Here is a 22,286-nt window from a genome sequence, read left to right as displayed (position 1 = left end):
CCAGAAGGAGAATAAAGTGCATAAACTGGACCACAGCTCCAATAAAAACTGGAGCCGTCACAGCTCTTGCCTTGATTTGGAAATGTAAAGCCTGACCGAAGCATGCAAAAGTTCAAAGCCCCGCGGTCCTGACTGTCCAGGCTCAGGTTGGAATCATCGTGGTGTTCACAAGCCAACTGGGGGAGCTGCCGAGGAATCCCACTTCTCTTTAAATGGGCATTTAGAGCACTTTTTCTGCTCTTGAAGAACACAATCTGTGTTCTGGTCACAGTAAAAGCGTCAAAAACATGTGATTTACGATGAAAATCCTCAGGGGTATTATATCGAACATCACCACACCCTGTTCATAATGGCAACAGGAGAGCGTGTGCATACCTGCTCTTCGTGCAGAACCACCTGCCCATCCAGAGGGCCCCCGAGCGGAGCGACGGAAACAAAAGGCTGCCACACGCCGCTGATGGTCCTGGGGAAGACGTCGTAGAGCTCCATGCACTGAATGGTCTCCCCGCGCTCCTTCATGGAGTACAGGGTCACCGGGTTACACGTGGCCACGTAGAGCGTGTCTGGGAAAACAAGACAAGTCAATATGTCATGCTGCAAATCTGCCGTTACTTCAAACACACTTCATTTCATCAGAGCGCGTTTCATTCAGAGTGTTTTACAAATGACTGACAGGAGGGAAACTGAATTAAAGGCAAAAGCTTGGAGATGTAAGCTGCATCGGTTTACACTTTAGATCTGTAAATGAAGGGGCGCAGCTTCAAACACGTATGAGATTATCAACAGCTATTATGGCCTGCATTTCTGAAATGTGTAGTCACAGTGTTGGAGAGATGCGTGTTGGGCTGCGAGGAAGTCATGGCGTATGGCACACAACTGTGTAAACTCTGCATTAGCATGAAAGTGAAGTGAATCGGTTTCAGATCTTATTCTATACTTTGCTTCCTCCAGAGCTCTGGAGTCAGTTAACGGGTGAATGAGCCTTTTTTTCTTTTAAAAGCAGGGGTACTGCTTTGACAGCTTCTACTGGATCATTCATTCACACGTGAGACTGCTGTTTTTTTTCCCCACTCTCTTTTCCATTTACGTCCCTCTCCATCTCCCTCTCTCTCCCTGCTGAATGCGGTTTTACGGAGAATGTAGTTTGACTTGGCGTCACTGCATTTCTGTGCTGCTCAGAACTGTGACCACGAGAACGCTGTGGCAGCACAAAGCCGCCAACTATCTTCTCGACAATTTACAAGACAAGTATCACCGGTTGTTTGAGATGGCGTGGACCAGCACTAAAGACGTTAATGTAATTACTAATACTGCCAAGTTTATATAAAACTCTTCTGCTGTACCTGAGAAGTTGTTTCTTAGGCTCATTTCATATTAAACTGACAGTTTGAACTGCAGATTGTGAAGTGAAGCCTCATTACCACAGTTTCAAAATTGGGATTAGTGATGGTAATGGTGATGATTTTATGCAGCACAATGGAGTCGTAGCAGTATTTTTACTCAAAGGCCCCCCCCCCACTTCACTTTTACGACAGTGTTTAAGATTTACTCTTGCTTGGCTCTTGTTTTGTTTTCCGTCCTAACTTTCTTGCCTCTCTTATGCCTCTTTTGCACTAGTATCGGTTGAGCCCGGCTCCGCTCGGCGCGGTACGGCACGCTTCCACCCGTGTGTTTTCGCATTGCCAGGGGAGAAGCGGGCAGGTTTGGGTGAAGCTGCTGTGACGTACTCGATTGCGCAACCGCTTTATTCATGTCAGCGCTGATGAGAAATCAGCTGGAGCCGGGAGCGGCTGAGAGTAAAACAGCCCGTCTACATCCCTTTTTAAATTTTTTCTCCTCAGCCACCAGGTTTATGAACATCTGCACCTCAGAGTTGGATCACCAAACAGACGTTTTGCGCTTTATAATAAAATCGCTGCGAGCCGCGAGTCGCCTCGCTCTGACTCCCGCTTCCTGATTCAAACGTCTGACGGCCCCGCCCCCCGACCAATCAGAGGCGCGGAGGGTGGTGACGGCCCCGCCCCCCGACCAATCGGTGGCGAGGAGGGTGGTGACGTCAGAAATAGTCCCTTCTCAGCCCGCAAAGAACCTGGCTGAAATGGTTACAGAAAAAAGTATCGACTTGGAGCGGCTTTACCCGTCTCAGCCCTAGTGCGAAAGCGCAAAATGGGGCCATAGCGGGTAGAACCGGGGAGAAGTGAGACTAATGCAAAAGCGCCATTAGTCGCCTCTGACAGGATGTTTGCTCTGGCTCTGTGGGCTGGTTTTATCGTTTTTGATGTGTTAAAGTGCTGTGAAGCACTACACAGTTGTCTCAAGGGACAAATGAGACAGGAGTTCTGAGAAATCCCTCCTTTCCACACATATACATATATATATATATATATATATATATATATATATATGTAAATACATTTATATACACATATAACAGCATTGAGTCAGTTAAACTTGTTGAATAGGCAATTACTCTAGGATAGATGGGCAGGACTGTAGAAGGTCCCTAACCCGTCAGCGGGACTGGTATGGAACAGAACTGGATGAGCACTGCCAGAGTCCAACCAAACCACCTCCAGCCGGCCACTGGTGGGAAATGTCTCAGTTAATCATCAGAAACAGAGATCCTGAGGTTGGCCTGAGGGCCGACGTACACTAGTGCCGCGCTTCTCAACTGGTCCGGCTTCAGGAGCCAACATCACTGCTAAATGACAAGTCCCGATCAGATTCGGTGAAAATTCTAAACTTTAAAAATTACTTTAAAAGATGGGGCATGTTAAAGCTCTGATTGTACAGAATCAACAGTGGGCTCTAAAAAGGACAAAACTAAAAAAGACTCAAAAGCATGTAGCTTTACGTTTACCTGAGGCAAAGACTCGTGACCCGCTAGGTGAGAATCACTGCTTAAGTGGGTCCTGCACTAACTGTTCCGCACCGTGGAGCTCGACTGGCATTTGCCAAAGAACACCAGAATTGGCAGGTCTGCAACTGGTGCACTGTGCTTTTCACAGAGGAGAGCAGGTTCCCCCTGTGGAGAACGCTATGCTGCCTGTAACTGCCTGGTTTGGTGGTGGGTCACTGACAGGTACATCCATGGAGGGATGGACACATGTCTACAGGTTAGACAACGGCACCCTGACTGCCCTCAGACATCCAGATGAGCTCCTTGGACCCACCGCCAGAGTGTGCAGGCACTTCATGAGGGATGAAGGAACTGAGACCACTGACTGACCCCATCCTTGCCTGGCTCAAATCCACCAGAATAGATAAGTTGTTCAGTCTATCCAACTCTGCCTGGTTGCACTTCAGACTTCTTTCCGGGAGCTCAGTGATGCCCTGGTCCAGATCTGGGAGGAGATTCCCCAGGACACCTGCCCATCGTCTCATTGTGAGCATTGGCAGACATGCACACCACCAAGCATCATTTTGAGTTGCCTCCCATAGAACATGATTTAACTTGCTCCATCACTTTTTCACTTTGATTTTTGGGGTGTCTTTGAATTCAGCTCTCTGTCGGGTGATCTTTTTCTTTCCCAAATGATGTGGCATTCTTTTGATCCTAACAAATTACCCAGTATCAGTACATACTGTCCCATACCAGTGCAGATATTCAGCATGTCTTTTGTCCCTATTGAGATCTAATTTTTTTGAGCAGTGTAAAGTTTTTATTTGATTCTATGTTATTCTATTTACATATTTCAGTCCATGGAATGTGGTCTCTTTCTCTATCGTGACCACTATAATTGAATTGGAATTGATCTAATATTAGTTCCAGGCTGTCTCCACGGAACGTCTAATGGGATATCTCATCCTTTATTAGAAATATATTTGGAGCTTTGCGTATCATGCAATCGATGAAATATGTACGGTGGCCAAGACCCGCCATTTTACGACCCGCGTCGTTTTTTAAATTTTAATTTCAGCTGCGTTTCTTTTTGTTTGCAGCGTTTATTTTATTTGCTAAGCGTTTATTTTATTTGCTAAGCGTTTATTTTATTTGCAGCGGCGTTTGTTTCTGTTTGCAGCATTACTTTTATTTTCAGCAATGGCGGGTCTCGGCCACCGTAAATATGGATGGGAGCAGTGCCCTGTTGAGGGCAATCACATGAAATAGGGCGCCTCATTGCCATGGAGATACTTGGTCTGTTCTTTAGGTGGACTGTGAAGTAAGATCCACAGGAATGCCAAGAAGCAAGGTCTGCATCTCAGTCTATCATCCTGAGGTGATGGGGGGGTTAGGGGCTTGATGCTGTGGCAGACACAGATGCTTCCTGGGAACAGAGTCAGCCTTTTGATCTCTGCAGAGACCTATACATTTCTACATTCTTGTCATGGGCCAGAAAAGCCAAAGAATCCACTGCCAACATCCCAATGCCAGACAGTACAGGACACCAAGAAACCAAGACAGTGCTGATTACTGTGGGGATTGGGACAGCAAGTCCGAGGAGCTCAGTGCATTTGCGAGTTGATCCGCGTGTTTGTAAGTGTACAGTACCATCTGTGCCGGTGACGTCGCAGATGATGTTAACTTCATTCATGGGGATCTGCCAGTGAGCTTTCTCCTCAGTGAAACTCAGCGCCCTGCTCTCCTGTCTGCTGCAGGGATAGCTCTGGACACGCAGAAATACAGGACCCTGGAGGCACAAGAGCCGCTGTTATAGAAGCAAGCACACTCTCACAGTATCAAAACAAAGGCAGTGTTTTATCCTACTGGAGGAAGGTCGGTATAACTTTACTCAATCATCTCACAGAGGGGGTTACTTTTATTTTTCCAAGTTAGAAGTTTTGCATCTGCAAATATAGATGATGGCGGAATAATCGCAGAAACATGTCAATTTAAAAACCTAAATATTCTTGTCCGACGAAAAGAATCAGCAAGTTAAATACATCCCTGTTTCCATCGCTAATAAAGAATGCAATGAATCAAGAACCATCTGCATCTTGAATTTTTATAATAACATAACACATACCGTAGATCAAAAATAACCATATCCATATATAACCATATAATCAAATATTCTATGTGCACTTGGTAAACTATAAATACTGCAAGTAACTGCATAATTCAATAATTCATAATTCCCTCATTTGAGTTGAGTTTATTTTCTTTTATTGTCTTATGATGTCTCTCAATTTTTTTTAATGTTATGAACTGAAAATACATTTTTAAATGACCAAACTTTGTTTTTTCAGTCTTTCAGTCTGGAGCGCCTCCATAACTTTACTCCTTTACCATGCATCTCTGCGACTTTCTTATTTTTCAATATATTATTTTTTGACCCGTTAACAATTAACTTGAGAACCTGAGATGTATTTTATAAGTTTAGATTAGATTAGATATTCCTTTATTCATATTTCAGTGGTGAAATTCACATTGAGAAAATTTAGTTTTCAAACCAAACATTTTGCAGTTTTCAATCAGTCGCATTGGTTAAATTGTCTAAAGTCATTGCATTTTGAGTACTTTTAAAAAGTGTTCTGACTTGATGAAATTGATTTCTACAAAGCTCCGTGCAGAGTGCCTCTCCTGAAAGAAGCATGAGCACGTAACAAGGCGGTGTTGTGTCTAAGCAGGACGATGCAACATAAAAACTGGACTGAGACGGTCAGACAGACATCGTCTAACATATTTGCATTTTAAAACTAAAAACCACTATTTCTCTTTAAAACGTTCAACAACCAAATCCACTGTCTCTACAGGTGTTGTTATCGTGCACGAAAAGAAGTGAAAAAAAGTGTAAAGCAACAATTTGTGCTTGTGGACTTTTCTGGTGGGGTGGGGGGTGAATACCTTGATCTCTATGGGGTGCGTCTCAGTAGGACAGAGGAGTTTGCGGCGAGCGTTGCCGCCTTGATTTATGGTCCAGTATCCTGTCATCCTGACTTCTGGCAGGGGCAACCTATAGACAAAAAACTGGTAAAGCCTGACATATATTTATAAAAAAAAAAAAAAAATCTCTAATCTGTATATATATATATACCAGTGTATATATATATATATATATATATATATATATATATATATATATATATATATATATATATATATATATATATATATATATATATATATATATATATATATATATATATATATATATATATATATATATATATATATATATATATATACATACACACACAAAGAAACAACTCTGAAATAAAAAGCTTTTCACCAAGGCTTTTCCTGATTTTTAATTTTCAGCAATTGTGGCTTCAACCAATCTTAAACCCACATGAATAAATAAATAAACCTATCCCATTTGAGGGCTGCCACAAAATGAGCGCAGTTAAAAGCTTTATTCTGTTGCGAGGAGGATGTTTGAAAACAAAAGCTTTAATTTGATCCCACGGTCTCCTGAGGGGAGAACCAATATATGCGGGACAAATATCTGTGGGAGTGTTTGAGTCCTTGTTGGGCTTGCCGTGTATCACCAGATGTTTGCTGGTTTTCCCATGAATCATAGCTGGACTGAGGCCACGGTCTTATTGGCTGCAGGTGGGGTGAAAGATGCAGCATGACCGCAAAACACACACACATTCCAGGGAGATTGGAAGAGGGCTTAAAGGATGGAGGGCCCTCAAACCGTAAATATGTCTATGAATAGTAAAGCAACAACGCACAGAAGACGAGCCGTTTCATGTTTTCCATGTCCAAAATTGGAAATCAAGAGACAAAATATTTGCTTTTATGTACACAAGATGTGGGTAAAGCAACTAGCGTGACATAAACTGTTCAAGATGGGCTTTAAATAAGTAAAACGTAGATCCCAGAAGACGCGGGAGACGTTGAATGACGTCAGTTAAGAAATAACAGAGCAAATAATGACTATAATCAATGTAATTGTTCAAGGAAAATACTTGTTTCTGCCCTGCTCAGGTCTCAAGAGTTTACATCTTAATCATGAAAATGAATTTACCTTCTAGGTGTGATACTTTAAAATAAAACCACAGGAGACAGAGGAAACAAATATTTTCCTTTATTTAAAAATCAAAGCTGTACATAATGAGACAAAGTGATTCGAGCTATTAGAATTGTTACGTTAAAAAATTTAGACTTGTTTAGACTGAATACTTCATGGAAGTTTCAATGCCGAACCTGGTCTGAAACCAGTCCGGCAGATCAAAGCAGCATCCACTGGTTTCAAGCATGACAGGATTTCATCATCAACAATCACAAATGCACGAGGAGCAAACCCCCAATCACTCTCTGCAGAGAAGGGAACGTCAAGGAAACTATGATCAAACCTGCATTTACTTAAATATCTTCTAAAGGGCCATTTAGGGTGTCAATGTGTGATATTTGCTGTGTTTCTTTAACTTTAGCCTGTAAAAAAATGTAATGCATTTTTCGTGGGTAAAATCAACTTTATGAACACTAAATTCAATTTTTTGATGTGTTTAAATATGACATTAAATTTCATTTCTCCATCATCATCCACTTGGAGCAGTCTTCAAGTGGATGAAGCAGCACTATATTCAATTCAATTCATTTCAATTTTATTTATATTTTTTTCAACAGAAGTTGTCTCTTGGATCTTTCCAGAGACCCAGAACATGACCCCCGAGTAATTATTACATAAACATAACATAAACACTATATATATGCCACGGAGCATGTCCCGTGCACACCAGTGATTTAAAATTAATTTGTAAGTATTCTATTCCCAACAAAAACTTTAATAACGCTTGCTGCAGTTGGAGTCGTATAAACATGCTTTGACCTTTAAAACTATTGAATTTTAAACTGCAACTAAAGTTGTGAAATGGTGGGCGGGGCCTGACCAGGAGATTAACGCTGACCAATCAGAGCAGACGAGGCTTCCTGAGCGTCTGGCCATTTTAAAAACTGAACGGTAGAATACTGGAACATCCTGATTTTATATATGAACAATTGTATACCCGTCTACCTTGCATACTGTATCCCATAATGCAATGGCCTTGTAGCCTTGTAACAACAACCCCACACTAGTATGTCTTATATTCTGCATTGTACGGGGAATACGTAGAGAGAGGATTCGGAAAAGAAATTTGTAAATAAATAGAAGCATGTCACTCTCAAGGAATCATTTCATGGTAGCTAAAGTAATGCAGGTCAGCACGAGCGTGTAAGGCATCTGATAAACTGAAGATGTAGACAACATTCTCTGCTCATTAAAGCAGATGATCCTACTTTTGGATGCAACCCTTTGAAAGGGTTACATATGAAATAAAAATGGATCCAACACGGATTACTAAAGAGATTCCATCTGCAGCTCGTCTGTCAACTAGCAAACGTCCACTAGGATGATGTGATGTATGATAAATAACAGGCCTGATCTGTTCTAGTGTGTACATAATGCATTTTTGTTCTTGTAGTGATAAGAAATGTAGACATTAGACTAGGAACGCCCACAACCCAGCTCTCTATGCTCCGTCAACGCCTGGATAGGCCTTTGGGGTGTGCGTGAGCCCGGCATCAAGCCGCCCTGGCCTCTTACTCCTTTGCCAGATGAACAGAGGTGGGCTTGGCTCCGATGGGAATCCCGTGCTTGTGCAGCGCCTCAATCAGAACCTCCCTCATGTCCTTGTTGTACGAGTCGAAGTCGAACACATTCCTCACCACGTTGGCGAGACCCTCGTTGGGAAATTTCTATTGAAATGGTAAAGTGGAGTGGGAGGAGAACATAAGAAAGGAGATGAGAGCGGGAAGTTACATGACAAAACAGGTAGGGGTGTAAGAATGTTAAAAAAAAAAGAAAATAAACTAATATCAGAAATCCTCAACACAGCTCAGTGACCTGTGAAATTAAAAATACAAAGATGAACAATACAGGTGAGTCCTCTTTAAATCTTAGACACAACAATGAGAGAGGGAAGTTTGTTCCTTACTATTTTTAGAAAGGCTTGACTACATTTGACTAAATAAATCATAAATGAATGAATAATTGTTGTGTATCCCAAAGCATTTCACTGATGGAGGAAACAGAATGAGGGCGTGCCCCATCTCATGACACGTGTGCACGATCATTCAGCTCACTGCTCAGAGGAAAAACCGCAATGTGCGTCTTTCAGTTATCACTTGACTGGGTTGGGTGGATTATCGTGTTCTTCCTGGATGGAGCGTGACCATGGCAACCAACCTCAATTTTCTTTTATATAATCATTTTCTAAACTTAAATGCAAGTTAAACGTGCTTCACAGAGCAAAATCTAAACTTTAATAAGACACAAAAGTTTAAATAAAATAATTTAAAATAAAAATTGACTACATGAATGAAACAGCAATGGGGGGGGGGGGGGGGCAAAAGGACAAAAAATAAAAATGAACATAGTACCACAACTTGTGCATACAAATCTGCAAGAGTACAAATATATAATTATATTAATATGATATTAATGTGAATATGAGGCTTTTCAAACAGACATGAATAAATTCAATCTTAAAAGCAGAGAAGGTGCCAGAGTACCCAAAATAAATCGGAGAGCTCTACCACCCATGCTCGTACTGGACGTTTGAGGAAAAAACAAGTTCGCCTTCATTCTGAGAAATTCTCTTGTGGGACAATATGGAACAATGGCAAGCAGGAAGTGGCCAGACTATTATAGGCCCTCTACAGAAGCTATATTCTAAATTTCATTTGGAGCCAACAAAGAGAAGCTAAATGAGGAGAAATGTGATCCTACTTGGCAGTATTAGTCATTTCTGTGGCTGCAGTGTTTTGAATAAACTGAAAAACTGCAGGGACTTATTTGGAGAAATGACATCGCAGTATTCTAGCCTGCATACGATAAATACAGGAATCAGCTTTCAGTGTCACATTTGGACGTGATTAAAAGGTCATGCTATCTCTTACTTTTTCAAGAAATATTTCCAGAGGTCTTTTTAAAAATACTGCTGGGTATCGTCAAGTGTGGCGATGGAAGGAAACGTCATGTTATTTTGACAGCACTGACCAAAGGACGCAGGTACAGACAGAAGTGGCTCCGGTCCAGAGCCCTGTGGAACACCATGACTAACTCTGGGAAACATCTACGCAAACTGGTGTGCAGAAAAATACTTAAAATACATTTATCTGGAACAGGGAACAGGTTCTTTGTCATGTCTGTCACTATTGCATTGCATTATAGGACATTTATGGAAACATTATGCATATTGTAGGACAGCTGTTCTGCTGTTTTTGTTTACCCCTATTCATGGGCTACTTATGTGTTTTAAAACGGAATTCTAGGGTCCCAATTTGTGTACGCGTGTGTGCGTGCGTGCGTGCGTGCCCACATGCATGTGTAGAATATAAATTTATGATTTTAGATAGGGTGAGTTATCCGCACACACACGAGCTGGATAGCTGAACTGAATTAGATACATCAACATGGAATGGCGCAGAAGTAGAGTTGGACTTTTTTTGAGGAGTTTGATTTCCAATTTTAGAACCTTAATCAACCATAAATACATTATTTTTAAATCGACAATACAAGCTAGCAGAGGCTCCAGGAACATAGACACCCACCTTTCTGCAACACATACATGTTTTTCAGGACAAAACTGATTGATTTATAAAGGTTTTAATGGTTTTACACTTAAAGGAGACATATTATGAAAAACAAGTTTTTTCTTTTTTTAACATATATAAAGTGGTCTCCCCTCACCCTGCCAGCACAGGGGGGACAAAATCCCATGAATTTCTGCAAGTTCTCTGACCCCCGCCTTACAGAATCCCCCAGTGTCACGTGATTTTTTTTGAGCCAATTAGAATCTGCGCCTAGGGTGACGTCACCCGAGGCGCAGAGGTTCGGCCTCCGCTGCTGAAACCACGCCCACAACCAGCTCTCTCCGTCGGGTCGAGCGTCCGCCATTGTTCAGAAGGGGTGGCTGTTTGAACAGAGAGGGAGAGTAGAAATGAGATTTTGCATCGACATTTACCATCATAAAAGGATCAGTTCCCACAGCACGGACCCGGCAACTGCACACGAGTCAGCGGTATGTTCCTTTTTGTTTTATGTTATTTATATTTGTATGATCTTTGCATGGGCTAAGTATTTAGCTTAGCTCCGGAGCCCCGGCACCGCATACGGAGCTGCGGGGGCTGCTCACGGACCGGACTGTCGAGGAGCCCCGGGCTCGGGGCTCTATTAGTACCATAATACATTTTTCTTCTGTGGTTTCAGATCTTTCAAGCACCTGGAGCTGTTCACATTCAGAAGACGCGCGATCCTTCCTTGAGCCAGCAATAGTGCATACATTTTATTTATATATTTTAACAATAAAGTTACCATTTGTGAAAATTCAGTGTTGTGATTTCTTTACAGTTAACATGATTCATTTGTCTTGTAACATAAGAAGTGAAATGATGAGTAATTGGAGTAAATAACCGTGGTGTACCTGTTTAGAATTAAATTCAATCTTCCTGTTTGCAAACGAGGTGACTAAAGGCTGATTTATGGTTCCGCGTTACACCAACGCAGAGCCTACGGCGTAGGGTACGTGTCGATTTAACGCAGAACCGTGGACACGCTTTGCTACGCAGCAGCTGCTCTTCTGTCCGGAGCAACGCTTTGTCTCCTCCCCTGCTACACGTCATTCAAGCAGCCAATCAGCGCAGAGCCTCATTATCATAACCCCCCCCCCGCCCTGAAAATGAGGCACAGAAAAAGGCTTTAGAAGCGGAAAAAATAAAAACATGGCCCAGAGACTGAATTTCTGATTTATGTAGAAAAAACAAGCTTTAGATTGTTTTTAAGACATTCAAGGCCTGTTTAAAATATACATTAAATGCCATAATATGTCCCCTTTAAAGATTTGATTCACTTTTTAAAAGACATAGCAGAAACTAGTTGTACTGCAAATATGAGGAACTGCTGTTTATCTTAATAAAAGATGAAATAAAAAAATCAACAGAAAATTAAATCATTTCAGCCATGTGACTGACCTACTTCTTCATTTCAATCCAACATCCCTTTACAGTCTCGATGTGATTCATCGTATTGGTGGAAGCTGTAACTGGACATCTGTGTCCAGTATGAAAGCTGAGAATAAACCAAAACTCATGGATTGTGGGAGATTATTAGGGGCATAATTGGGCTTTCAGGTTAAATTATTACAGTGAGTTTAGACCCTCCTGTAAATTTCTCCAAAATCGATAACGGGCTCATTCTAACAGTGTGCAGCTTAATGATTAGAGCACAAGGATCTATTGATCAAAGGTCTCTGTAGCCACTAAGGTACCATTAGGACCAAATGTGACATGGTAATTACAGCCAACATTAGCTCAACAGACGCAAAGGAGACTTCCAATGAATTATTTTCCATCCTGCAGATATCAATAGCAGTTGTGATGGATGAAAGCACTAAGTGGATATCAAACATGTATGTCCTGTGCAGCGAATTATTGATCTGCAGTCTGTCAGTTTGATACTCAAATTTCCATTTCCCTTCCATTTCCCTTCTCTAAGCCCATGGTTATCATTTCTCTAAGTTATTCTTTCTTGTCCTTTGTGCTCTTTCTGGAATAAATCAGACCACAAGGAGAGTGGAGAAAAAGACTGATCAGATTGTTAGAAGTGCACGAAAGAAGCACGATTCTTGCAAATGAGCTGGGAAATGATGACTTCTGTTGTGTTCCCAGATTTAAAGATAAAAACTAAGAAAATAAGGTATCTGACAAAAATGAAGAGACAAAAACCCACCAACAGAATTTGTAATGAACATTGTACTTGGGGGAATGTTTCACTTGCACTCATTAAATATCAGCATTAAGTAAAACAAGTATGAGTAAAGACCAAACCCCATTTCCGGTTCCGGTTCGTGAAGCAGTCGTGAACTTTCAGCGCTCTTTTCTTCGTGTGTGTGATTTTTTTTGGGGGTGTTGCTTTGTTTTTTTGCACAATAGTTGTCCTTATCTCTTTGATTCACTGTGACCGGAAAAGCCGGAAGCTAAACAAAGTATCAACTAGCGCTCTGGGGGGGTACTGCACCGCGGTGAAATGGAGTGACGGAGAAGTCCGAAGGGTTCACGACGGCGTCACGGCAACGGCGTAGGCTCTGCGTTGGTTTAACGCAGAACCTTAAATCAGGCTTTAGGCTGCTGCCCCCATGACCCAAAATCGATGAGCGGAAGTCAATTGATAGATGGATGGCCGGATGAATAGATGGATATCCATGGACCCCTTCAGCAACATTGGTAGACTGATTTAACATGATGAATAATTCAGTTAGGAGATAAAACTGATCTTGAAGTGCACGTTTAATGTGAGTGTATCAGACAAGGACTTGGCTGGGTTGATGACAGAGCCATACAGAAGAGGTTTGGGAGCACCCCAGATAGATTGATGTTTTATTTCCTTCACAATGTGTAAACTCAGTGCATTACCCAAATGTTGAATGGCTAATTACCTGCAGACCTTCAACCCAGCATTCAGAGTGAATAGGATAGCCTGTCTGAACATAGATAATTATCATATTTGTTCATTCAGGAGGTTAAAACTATGAAGTATCAGCACAAGCACCTCCAGTCACTGCTCTTTCTTGCATAACCTCGTCCACCTAGCTGCCACCTGGCAGGAAAACCTCCTTCTACACCTGCACACATAACATCTCATTGTATAACTGTATAAGAGAGTGTGTGTGTGTGTGTCTGTGTGTGTCTGGACTGAGAAGGCAGAGAACACAGTCTTCCCTCTGTGACAGCCGTGCTGGAAGGATTCTCGTCCATTATTTAAGCATCTAGCAATGCAAGAATGAGGTCACATAACATGTGATGAATTATTCATAGAAAGAAGTCTTGGTCGAGCATGAGATAATAAAAAAAGCAGATGTATTATGTGCATTTGAAGGGTTCCTAGTATACGTGTCTTCTCACCTGCAGGTGTTTAACGATGTTGACCACCTCCCGTGTAGAGTAGGGGTAAGTGATGGTGCCCTGGTCAGCCATGGACCGCAGCTCTCCGAAGGCAGCCACCAGTTTCTGCAGAGTAGCGTCAGGAACATCGGGGCCATACTGCTTCAGCATCGCCAGCTCTGCCTGGGGCTTAGGATTGTCCACAGCATGGCAGCTAAAAATATCGCCTGTTAGCAAATACAGAGCATTTCGTTATTCTCTCCATTTACAATCATCTGTTCAGGGCTACGGCTGACACAGCTAAAATATAAAGTAATACTGCTCGCCTTACATCATGGTTACCGATATCATGCTATTTCTTTTCTGTCTCCAGTTTCACATCTCTTTAGGAAGTCCTGCAGATGTTCGGGACCAACAGGACAGAACAACTGCCTACATACTATAATTAAACAGTAAAACGTGAAGTCAGAGTCTAGGGTTTAGGGAGTGGGATATGTCTGTCTCATTTTAACAGAAATCATCTTTAAGGGAGTCCCGTGGGTCTGCAGGGTGAAAGCTCCACAGTTCGAGGATTGCCAGGGAACATGTTTAAATCTACTGCTTCTCAGTAGGCTCAAAGCCGTGGTGAATAATGGACGTAAAGAAAATCCCTCTTCATGAAAACGGAAAATGACATCATTGCGTCAGATAAGAATCAAATCAGGAGAACTCTAGACCTTAATGACCTTAAACGTTTTCAAATGGACCATATAAGCTTATTTTAAATAAAAGTGAAGATTACTAATCCCCTGCGGGCTTGCGCACACGTGCTGGCATACCTAGCGCTCCAAAGAAGTCATTTCCCAGGAATGGAAAACCAGGTCGATTAGCCAGGACCATCATCCTGAAGTCCGGGTGCATAATGATGATGTTGGGCCTCCCCTCGGCCTCCCGTGGATCTTTAGAGAAAGCAGTGTTACACATTCAAAACAGCGTGTTATGGTGGCCAGGAGCCACGAAGGCGTGAAGAGCTTCTCAATTAACTTGCTAGACATGTTATTCTGATCAACTGCTAAAAGACCAGCTCACTCTGCTGTAACACAGATCTGAGCAGAGCCTTCTCCATCATTACTATGCAATACTTGCAGGAGAAAGCAAATAAACTGAAAATCAATGGCATACAAAACTAAGAGATGAACATCTGCTTTGGCCTTCACACACAGCTGAGATTCCCTGACTGTGTTCTCAACATGCAATGCCAAGACATGTTTGTTTGTTTTAATCCGTTATCATGCCTCTACACTATGCATCACAATGTTTACTGCTATATTGAGCTACAAGCTGTTGGGTCACTGCTGGTTGAGAAGATTCATTACGTGTATGGGCTGTTGAGTGGCAGCTTTTAAGATGAGAGGCTGCAGAACGGCTGAATATTGAGATGAATAGTGTAACGCAGGTGTCGGTGCCCACTTTGACCATCTTGCATAGGGACCTGGTTCTGACTTGAAATGGTCTGTATATACAGCACGTTTTTGATCATATTTTCACCCATATACATAGTCTGGCCTGAAATTATGATTTCATAAACACCAACTCAGGACGGGGGATGTTGGATTTTCATTCCACTGGTAGCACAAGTCTGTAAATCTAGAGTCCAAAAGCATCTGGAAAGATCAGAGCTTTGCATGTGACACTGAACCTGAGCAAATGTGTGAACGTACCCGAGATGATTCTCCGCCCATCCGCTAGGATCATCTCTCCACTCTCTACCAGCGTTTTGAGGATGCAGGTGACGTTCGTGGGAGCTTTGTCGGCTTCATCAATCACCAGAATGTGGCCGAGCTTCACTGCCTTCACCTAAACACAGGTGTTTTAGTTTATTATACAGTACAATATACAATGAACTACAATCGCTGTCGTTCAACTTCCTGTCTTTAGTGTGTGTCATCTAGGTGAGAAGAGCAAACACATGCACATAAGAAACACTTTTATAGCTGGGTATCAGCTGCACGCTTATATTTGAGGATCGTAATAGTGCAGTTACCAGCCTTTAAATACATATCACTGACATGTTGGGTTGTATGGGCAGACGGAGATCCTTCAGTATGTCCAGTATGATTCTGGAGATCCTGTTTGTGATGGTAAGTGCCATTTATTGTGCATTAGTCTGCTGAGGAACAGTATCGGCACCAATTACCAGCAGGATCAATAAACTCATTCACAAAGCTAGACCATTATTGGCTGGAAACTGGAGACATCTGAGTGAGTGAGGAAGACGGGACTTTCCATCATGGGAAACATCCCGTCCCAGCTATAACAGATCTGTCCGGGCTCCTTTAGCCCATTTGAGCCCAGACACTCAACTCTCGAGCCTTTTCTGTGTCGTCCAGATGTACCGCAGATGCATCAGCCTTCTCCCAGAAAAGGCCGGGTATTTATTGTTGAGCTGCTGTACCTGTGTCTAAGCTCTCCTAGAAATTCACACTTTAAAATCTACCCATGGAAAATTTTATATTTGAAGATGTTAAGAGGCATAAAAAAGCTGTGGTTTTATCTGGAGCTTAAAGTCAGTTGCAGTGTCCTCAAAAAAGGTCATGATGGGTTCTCTTTTCCTGTTTATTTACCTAAACCTGATAAGGCTGATTTTTGACATGAATCTAAATTATTTCTTGAAACCAAGACCACGTGAATCTCACCCTCCCCTTTCATTTTGTTCTTATTTGACTCCGTTCAGTCCCATGTGAGGCGGCTCATTTATAGTGCATTAGGACCACGTATGCAAATGGTCTGCAGCGTAGCAGACACACTAAAATAATAACGTTAACTATAATAGCTGACTGAATTTGTCCTGCCTGGAAAAGAACGTCACTGTCCTGATTGTTTTCTATTACTGTCAGATGATTCAGCAGGAGCAGTGACATTTCCAGGTCTGATTGTTTCTGGGTCCTGCACAGCGTTCATGGAGAGCTGGTGTCACATCAACCTTCATCTGTTTCTAAAAGTTCTTTAAAGTCTCAGTCCTGCTGGATTTGAGCTCAGTAAACCTGCTGCTACATATATGTCCACCAAATGCAAAGTCTTAGCATTCGTTTTCAAGTAAATATAAGTAGCTTATGGGCAGCGCTTTAATCTGCATCTCTGACCGTCTTCGGAGATCATTTTTACAGTCTCTCTCCACGTACGGGCATCAGTCAGTTAAGCGGCACCTGCAGTATCATGCGGCAGATTTGAAGTCGCTCATCAAGGGTTTTACAATGTACTTTCAAGTCTTGTCTGTCTGAGTAACTCAACAACGTGACCTTAAAGTGTTGATCCATGTCAGTAATTGGGATCAAAACGCAATCCAGACGTGTCTGATTAAGATCAGCTCCGAGTTAAATGTTGTGGTCCGGGTAGTACCAGGTAGTACCAGGTAGTACCAGGTAGTACCGGATAGTACTATATTAAGGCCCAATCCCAATACACTCCATAATTTCTACCACTAGCCCTCCCTCACTACCACTACCCCTAAAAGATTTTAGGGCACTTGAAATCTTCCCAGGGGCCTGTCCCAATACACCCACTACTCCTACTTTCAGCACCAGCCCTAAAATCAGGAAGCTGAGAGCCAAAAGCTGTTTTAATTTCAGCTGTAGCGCTGTTAATATGCCACTTTATTAAGTATTAATATTTTTTCAGGCGTAAAAGTAACTGTTAAGATCCCCAACCTGGACTCAGTTTATCCAAATAACGCCTGTTAAGAAATTTGATCCGATGTTTTCGGCGATGATGAGACCGGGGCGCACCGGGGGAGAAACCTGCAGCTCTGTTGAGAATTACCGCTGGCTGAAATAAATCATTTAGGAAGATACATTTTGGTTTAATAGATGAAATCTAACAGTTGTAGCTACGCCTGTTAGGAACTTTGCTCCGAAAATTTCGAGATTTCTGCCTGCCGGCTCCGGAGCTGATTTATGGGTCCGCGTTAAATCGTCGCAGAGGCGTAGGTTACGTAACCTACGCCGTAGGCTCTGCGTTGGTGTAACGCGGACCCATAAATCAGCCTTTATTCTGGCGTGATCTTTGCAACAACGGGCAAACGAGTGATTATGTACATTCACTGAGTGAATATTATGAAAGTAAAATATATATTTCTCGCTAGAAATGTAATCAAAACACATTTTTATGCAGAAACTCAAAATATTTATTTTATTCACTAAAAAATAAGAAATGTCCGCCATGTTTTTTTTTTTTATTCAGTCCGCAAATGACGACGAAAAGCATTCTGGGAAATTTTTCTGGCCCTAGTTCACCTAGTGAACATCGGAAATCCCTCGATCCGTAGGGACAGATTCATAGCCACTACACTACTTTTCTTCACTAGCCCTAGGTGAAAAGAGGAATTGGGACACCACTACCCTCACGGGAACGCGCAAAATTTAGGGGTAGGGATGAAAACTAGGGTTAGGGAGAGTATTGGGACAGGGCCTAAACCAGTGCTGAGTTAGGCACGTGCTAACTGACTGCGTAATTGGTCCTCGAGTAGTGTGTGTGTGTGTGTGTGTGTGTGTGTGTGTGTGTGTGTGTGTGTGTGTGTGTGTGTGTGAGTGAGTGTGTGTGTGTGTGTGTTGCTAACTGACCAGGGGCGAGTCCTCATAGATAATGACGCCATCTCGCACAGAGGGCTGCAGGGTCAGAGTCTGGACTGTCGTGTCCCTGAAGATGAAAAAGAAAGAAAGGGTTATATCCATGAGTGTTAAAAAAAAAAAAAAAACTTTTACCTTAATGCAAGTATCTTTAAAGTATTATCCTAATGTGAAAATTTGAGGAAAAACATTGAAACATAAAATGATGTTTAGTAAACTATAAAGTTTGTGTTTAAAGATGTTGAAATATGGTTAAATTAAAAAAAGTCTTAAAACTTTGCCGACTACTCTGGCAGGCCTAAAACAAACATGAGTACAAAGGAAATGGTTTTCAGTCCACTGACCAATGTCATTGTACTTCAGATACACACAAACACACACACATTTATACATATACATATATATATATATATATATATATATATATGTATATGTATATGTACTCCCACCTCCGGGAGAGCTTCTCTCGGATCCCGGGGGAGGCGGGGGACATCGAGTCCGAGTGGACCATGTTCTCTGCCTCCATTGTCAACGCGGCGGCTCGAAGCTGTGGACGCAAGGTCTCCGGTGCCTGTCGTGGCGGCAATCCTAGAACCCGGTGGTTGACACCGGAAGTACAGGATGCCGTCAGACTGAAGAAGGAGTCCTACCGGGCTATGTTGGCCGGTGGGACTCCTGACGCAGTAGATAGGTACCGGCAGGCCAGGCGGGCCGCGGCTCGGGCAGTCTTGGAGGCAAAAACTCGGGTCTGGGAGGAGTTCGGGGAGGCCATGGAGGAGGACTTTCGGTCGGCCTCGAGGAAATTCTGGAGGACCGTTCAGCGCCTCAGAAGGGGGAAGCAGTACTCTGCCGGCACCGTTTACGGTGTGGGTGGGGAGCTGTTGACCTCGACTGGGGACATTGTCGGACGGTGGAAGGAATACTTTGAGGATCTCCTTAACCCGACTGACATGCCTTCCACTGAGGAAGCAGAGGGTTGGGGCTCGGAGGCGTGCTCATCCATCACCCAAGCCGAGGTCACTGAGGTGGTTCGTAAGCTCCTCAGTGGCCGGGCACCGGGGGTGGATGAGATTCGCCCTGAGTACCTCAAGTCTCTGGATGTCGTAGGGCTGTCTTGGCTGACACGCCTCTGCGACATTGCATGGAGGAAGGGGACAGTACCGCTGGGGTGGCAAACCGGGGTGGTGGTCCCTCTGTTTAAAAAGGGGGACCGGAGAGTGTGTTCCAACTACAGGGGGATCACACTTCTCAGCCTCCCGGGGAAAGTCTACGCCAGGGTACTGGAGAGGAGATTACGGCCGATAATCGAACCTCGGATTCAGGAGGAACAATGCGGTTTTCGTCCCGGTCGTGGAACACTGGACCAGCTCTATACCCTCCGCAGGGTGCTCGAGGGTTCATGGGAATTTGCCCAACCAGTCTACATGTGTTTTGTGGATCTGGAGAAGGCATTTGACAGTGTCCCTCGTGCCATTCTGTGGGGGGTGCTGAGTGAGTATGGAGTCCGGGGCCCTCTACTAAGGGCTGTCCGGTCTCTGTATGATCGAAGCAGGAGTCTGGTTCGCATTGCCGGCAGTAAGTCAGACTTGTTCCCAGTGCATGTTGGACTCCGGCAGGGCTGCCCTTTGTCACCGGTCCTGTTCATAATTTTTATGGACAGGATTTCTAGGCGCAGCCAGGGGCCGGAGGGGATCCGGTTTGGGAACCTCAGGATTTCATCTCTGCTTTTTGCAGATGATGTTGTCCTGTTGGCTTCATCAGACCGGGACCTCCAGCATGTGCTGGGGCGGTTTGCGGCCGAGTGCGACGCGGCATGGATGAGAATCAGCACCTCCAAGACCGAGGCCATGGTTCTCGACCGGAAAAGGGTGGCGTGCCTTCTCCGGGTGGGTGGAGAAGTCCTGCCTCAGGTGGAGGAGTTCAAGTATCTCGGGATCTTGTTCACGAGTGAGGGAACAATGGAGCGTAAGATTGACAGGCGGATCGGTGCAGCGTCCGCAGTTATGCGGTCGATGTACTGGACCGTCGTGGTGAAGAGGGAGCTGAGTCGAAAGGCGAAGCTCTCGATTTACCGGTCAATCTACACCCCTACCCTCACCTATGGTCATGAACTTTGGGTAGTGACCGAAAGGACAAGATCGCGGATACAAGCGGCCGAGATGAGTTTCCTCCGCAGGGTGGCTGGACGCTCCCTTAGAGATAGGGTGAGGAGTTCGGTCACCCGGGAGGAGCTCGGAGTCGAGCCGCTACTCCTCCACATTGAGAGGAGTCAGCTGAGGTGGCTTGGGCATCTGTACCGGATGCCTCCTGGACGCCTCCCTAGGGAGGTGTTCCAGGCATGTCCCACCGGGAGGAGACCCCGGGGAAGACCCAGGACACGCTGGAGAGACTATGTCTCTCGGCTGGCCTGGGAAGGCCTCGGACTCCCCCCGGAAGAGCTGGAGGAAGTGTCTGGGGTGAGGGAAGTCTGGGCATCCCTGCTGAGGCTGCTGCCCCCGCGACCCGGTAACGGATGAAGCGGGAGAAGATGAGTGAGTGAGTGAGTGAGTGAGTGAGTGTATATATATATATATATATATATATATATATATATATATATATATATATATATATTGTTGAGGAATTTATCAAAAACCAGTTCAGAAGTCCGCTCGTGGTATAGAGAGGTTTTAATCAGTTAAGCCGGCGGTCGACATGACCAGCACAGATCGAGTCTGTATTTGGTGTGTCGACCCAGATGGGTTCAGTCAAAGGGTTTTTATACAAAAGTTACAGGAATAAACCAGCCCAGTGAGAGCCAGTCAGATGTGTGAATCCTTTAGCTTTGGGACCACCCCTGAAGGATCAGGAAATCCGTATATGGTCTTTGTCTCTGTGGGGGGCTGGAAGTCTCGGTACTCCCCTGGGACTCGAGTGACGTTGTAACCAGATAATACACGAATCAGGCGAGAGACAGAAAAGTAATTTACAGTCGGATGTGACTCGGGCCAAATGTCATTATCAGACATTTGCCATGACTGTCACAGACCTCCAAATCACCCCATAGGGTGCTCTCGTGATTCAAATCTGTTTGAACCAACTTCCGAGGTGTCGGGATCTGCCCGGGGGGTAGGAAGTTGGGTAGCAAGTTGGAGCTACCTCAAAAGGTCTTGAGTCCAGTTCAAAGCCCTGCAGGAGGTAGGACTGGGGCAACCTCCCCCTGCAGGGGGGCCAAGCTGTCAAAATTCTTCATCAATTCACAATTTTTTTTTTTTTTTTTTTTTCCTTTTTGTTGAAGTGGAGTAGTGATACATATTTTGCAAGTGAACCTTAAGCATGTGATCAGAAGTCAAATAACAACAAGCCAACAAAACAAATTCAAATATCAAGTAACCAACGTGTCCTAACTGTTCTTTAAAGCAATCAAAAAACTAGTTGCGACAGTTGTATGTAACGTTTTAGCAATGTCTTTCAAGTGATGCGTTATTTTTTGGACTGTGGCATTGCGGGTATAAATGTACAACATTCAGTTTTAATGACAGCACAAGTTCCCCTTGAGAAGCTAGTAAGTAGTCCAATGCAGCACGATTCCGCAAGGCCATCATCCCTAGAGCAGCCATCTCCCGTGAGAGCATCGGCATGCCCCCTGTTGCGGTCCTTGCCGAATCCTCAATGGAATTGGGCAGTGGTTTTTGGCTTGTTTTAGGCTTAACAAGCGGTTCTTCAGAAGGAGAGTATGTGGAGTCACATCTCGATGCTACACCATAATTGTCTCGCTTGTGGGGGTCTGCGGGGCCTGCGCTGCTCCTCTGCTCCTCCGCTCCTCCGCTCCTCCACCAGTCGTGGAGGTCCTGGGTGTTGGAGCTGGGCTTTCCCTGCCCGCGTTGCTC

General features: G+C 43.8%; 1 protein-coding gene across 1 annotated transcript in view; it reads right to left on the bottom strand.

Annotated features, from left to right (window-relative positions):
• Positions 1-22,286, bottom strand: part of vwa8 (von Willebrand factor A domain containing 8) — a 119,457-nt gene that overhangs the window by 44,100 nt on the left and 53,071 nt on the right. Inside the window, exons 22-29 of the mRNA XM_061723236.1 lie at positions 18,412-18,487; positions 15,514-15,649; positions 14,632-14,751; positions 13,835-14,040; positions 8,478-8,629; positions 5,789-5,897; positions 4,493-4,631; positions 376-563 (exon numbers count right to left, since the gene is read on the bottom strand). Of these exons, the coding sequence (XP_061579220.1) occupies positions 376-563; positions 4,493-4,631; positions 5,789-5,897; positions 8,478-8,629; positions 13,835-14,040; positions 14,632-14,751; positions 15,514-15,649; positions 18,412-18,487 (1,126 nt within the window). The remainder of the gene's footprint in view (positions 1-375; positions 564-4,492; positions 4,632-5,788; positions 5,898-8,477; positions 8,630-13,834; positions 14,041-14,631; positions 14,752-15,513; positions 15,650-18,411; positions 18,488-22,286) is intronic.

This window comes from Cololabis saira, chromosome 6 (assembly GCF_033807715.1).
Source record: "Cololabis saira isolate AMF1-May2022 chromosome 6, fColSai1.1, whole genome shotgun sequence".
Taxonomy (NCBI): domain Eukaryota; kingdom Metazoa; phylum Chordata; class Actinopteri; order Beloniformes; family Belonidae; genus Cololabis; species Cololabis saira.
This window is presented reverse-complemented; position numbering and strand designations above follow the sequence as displayed.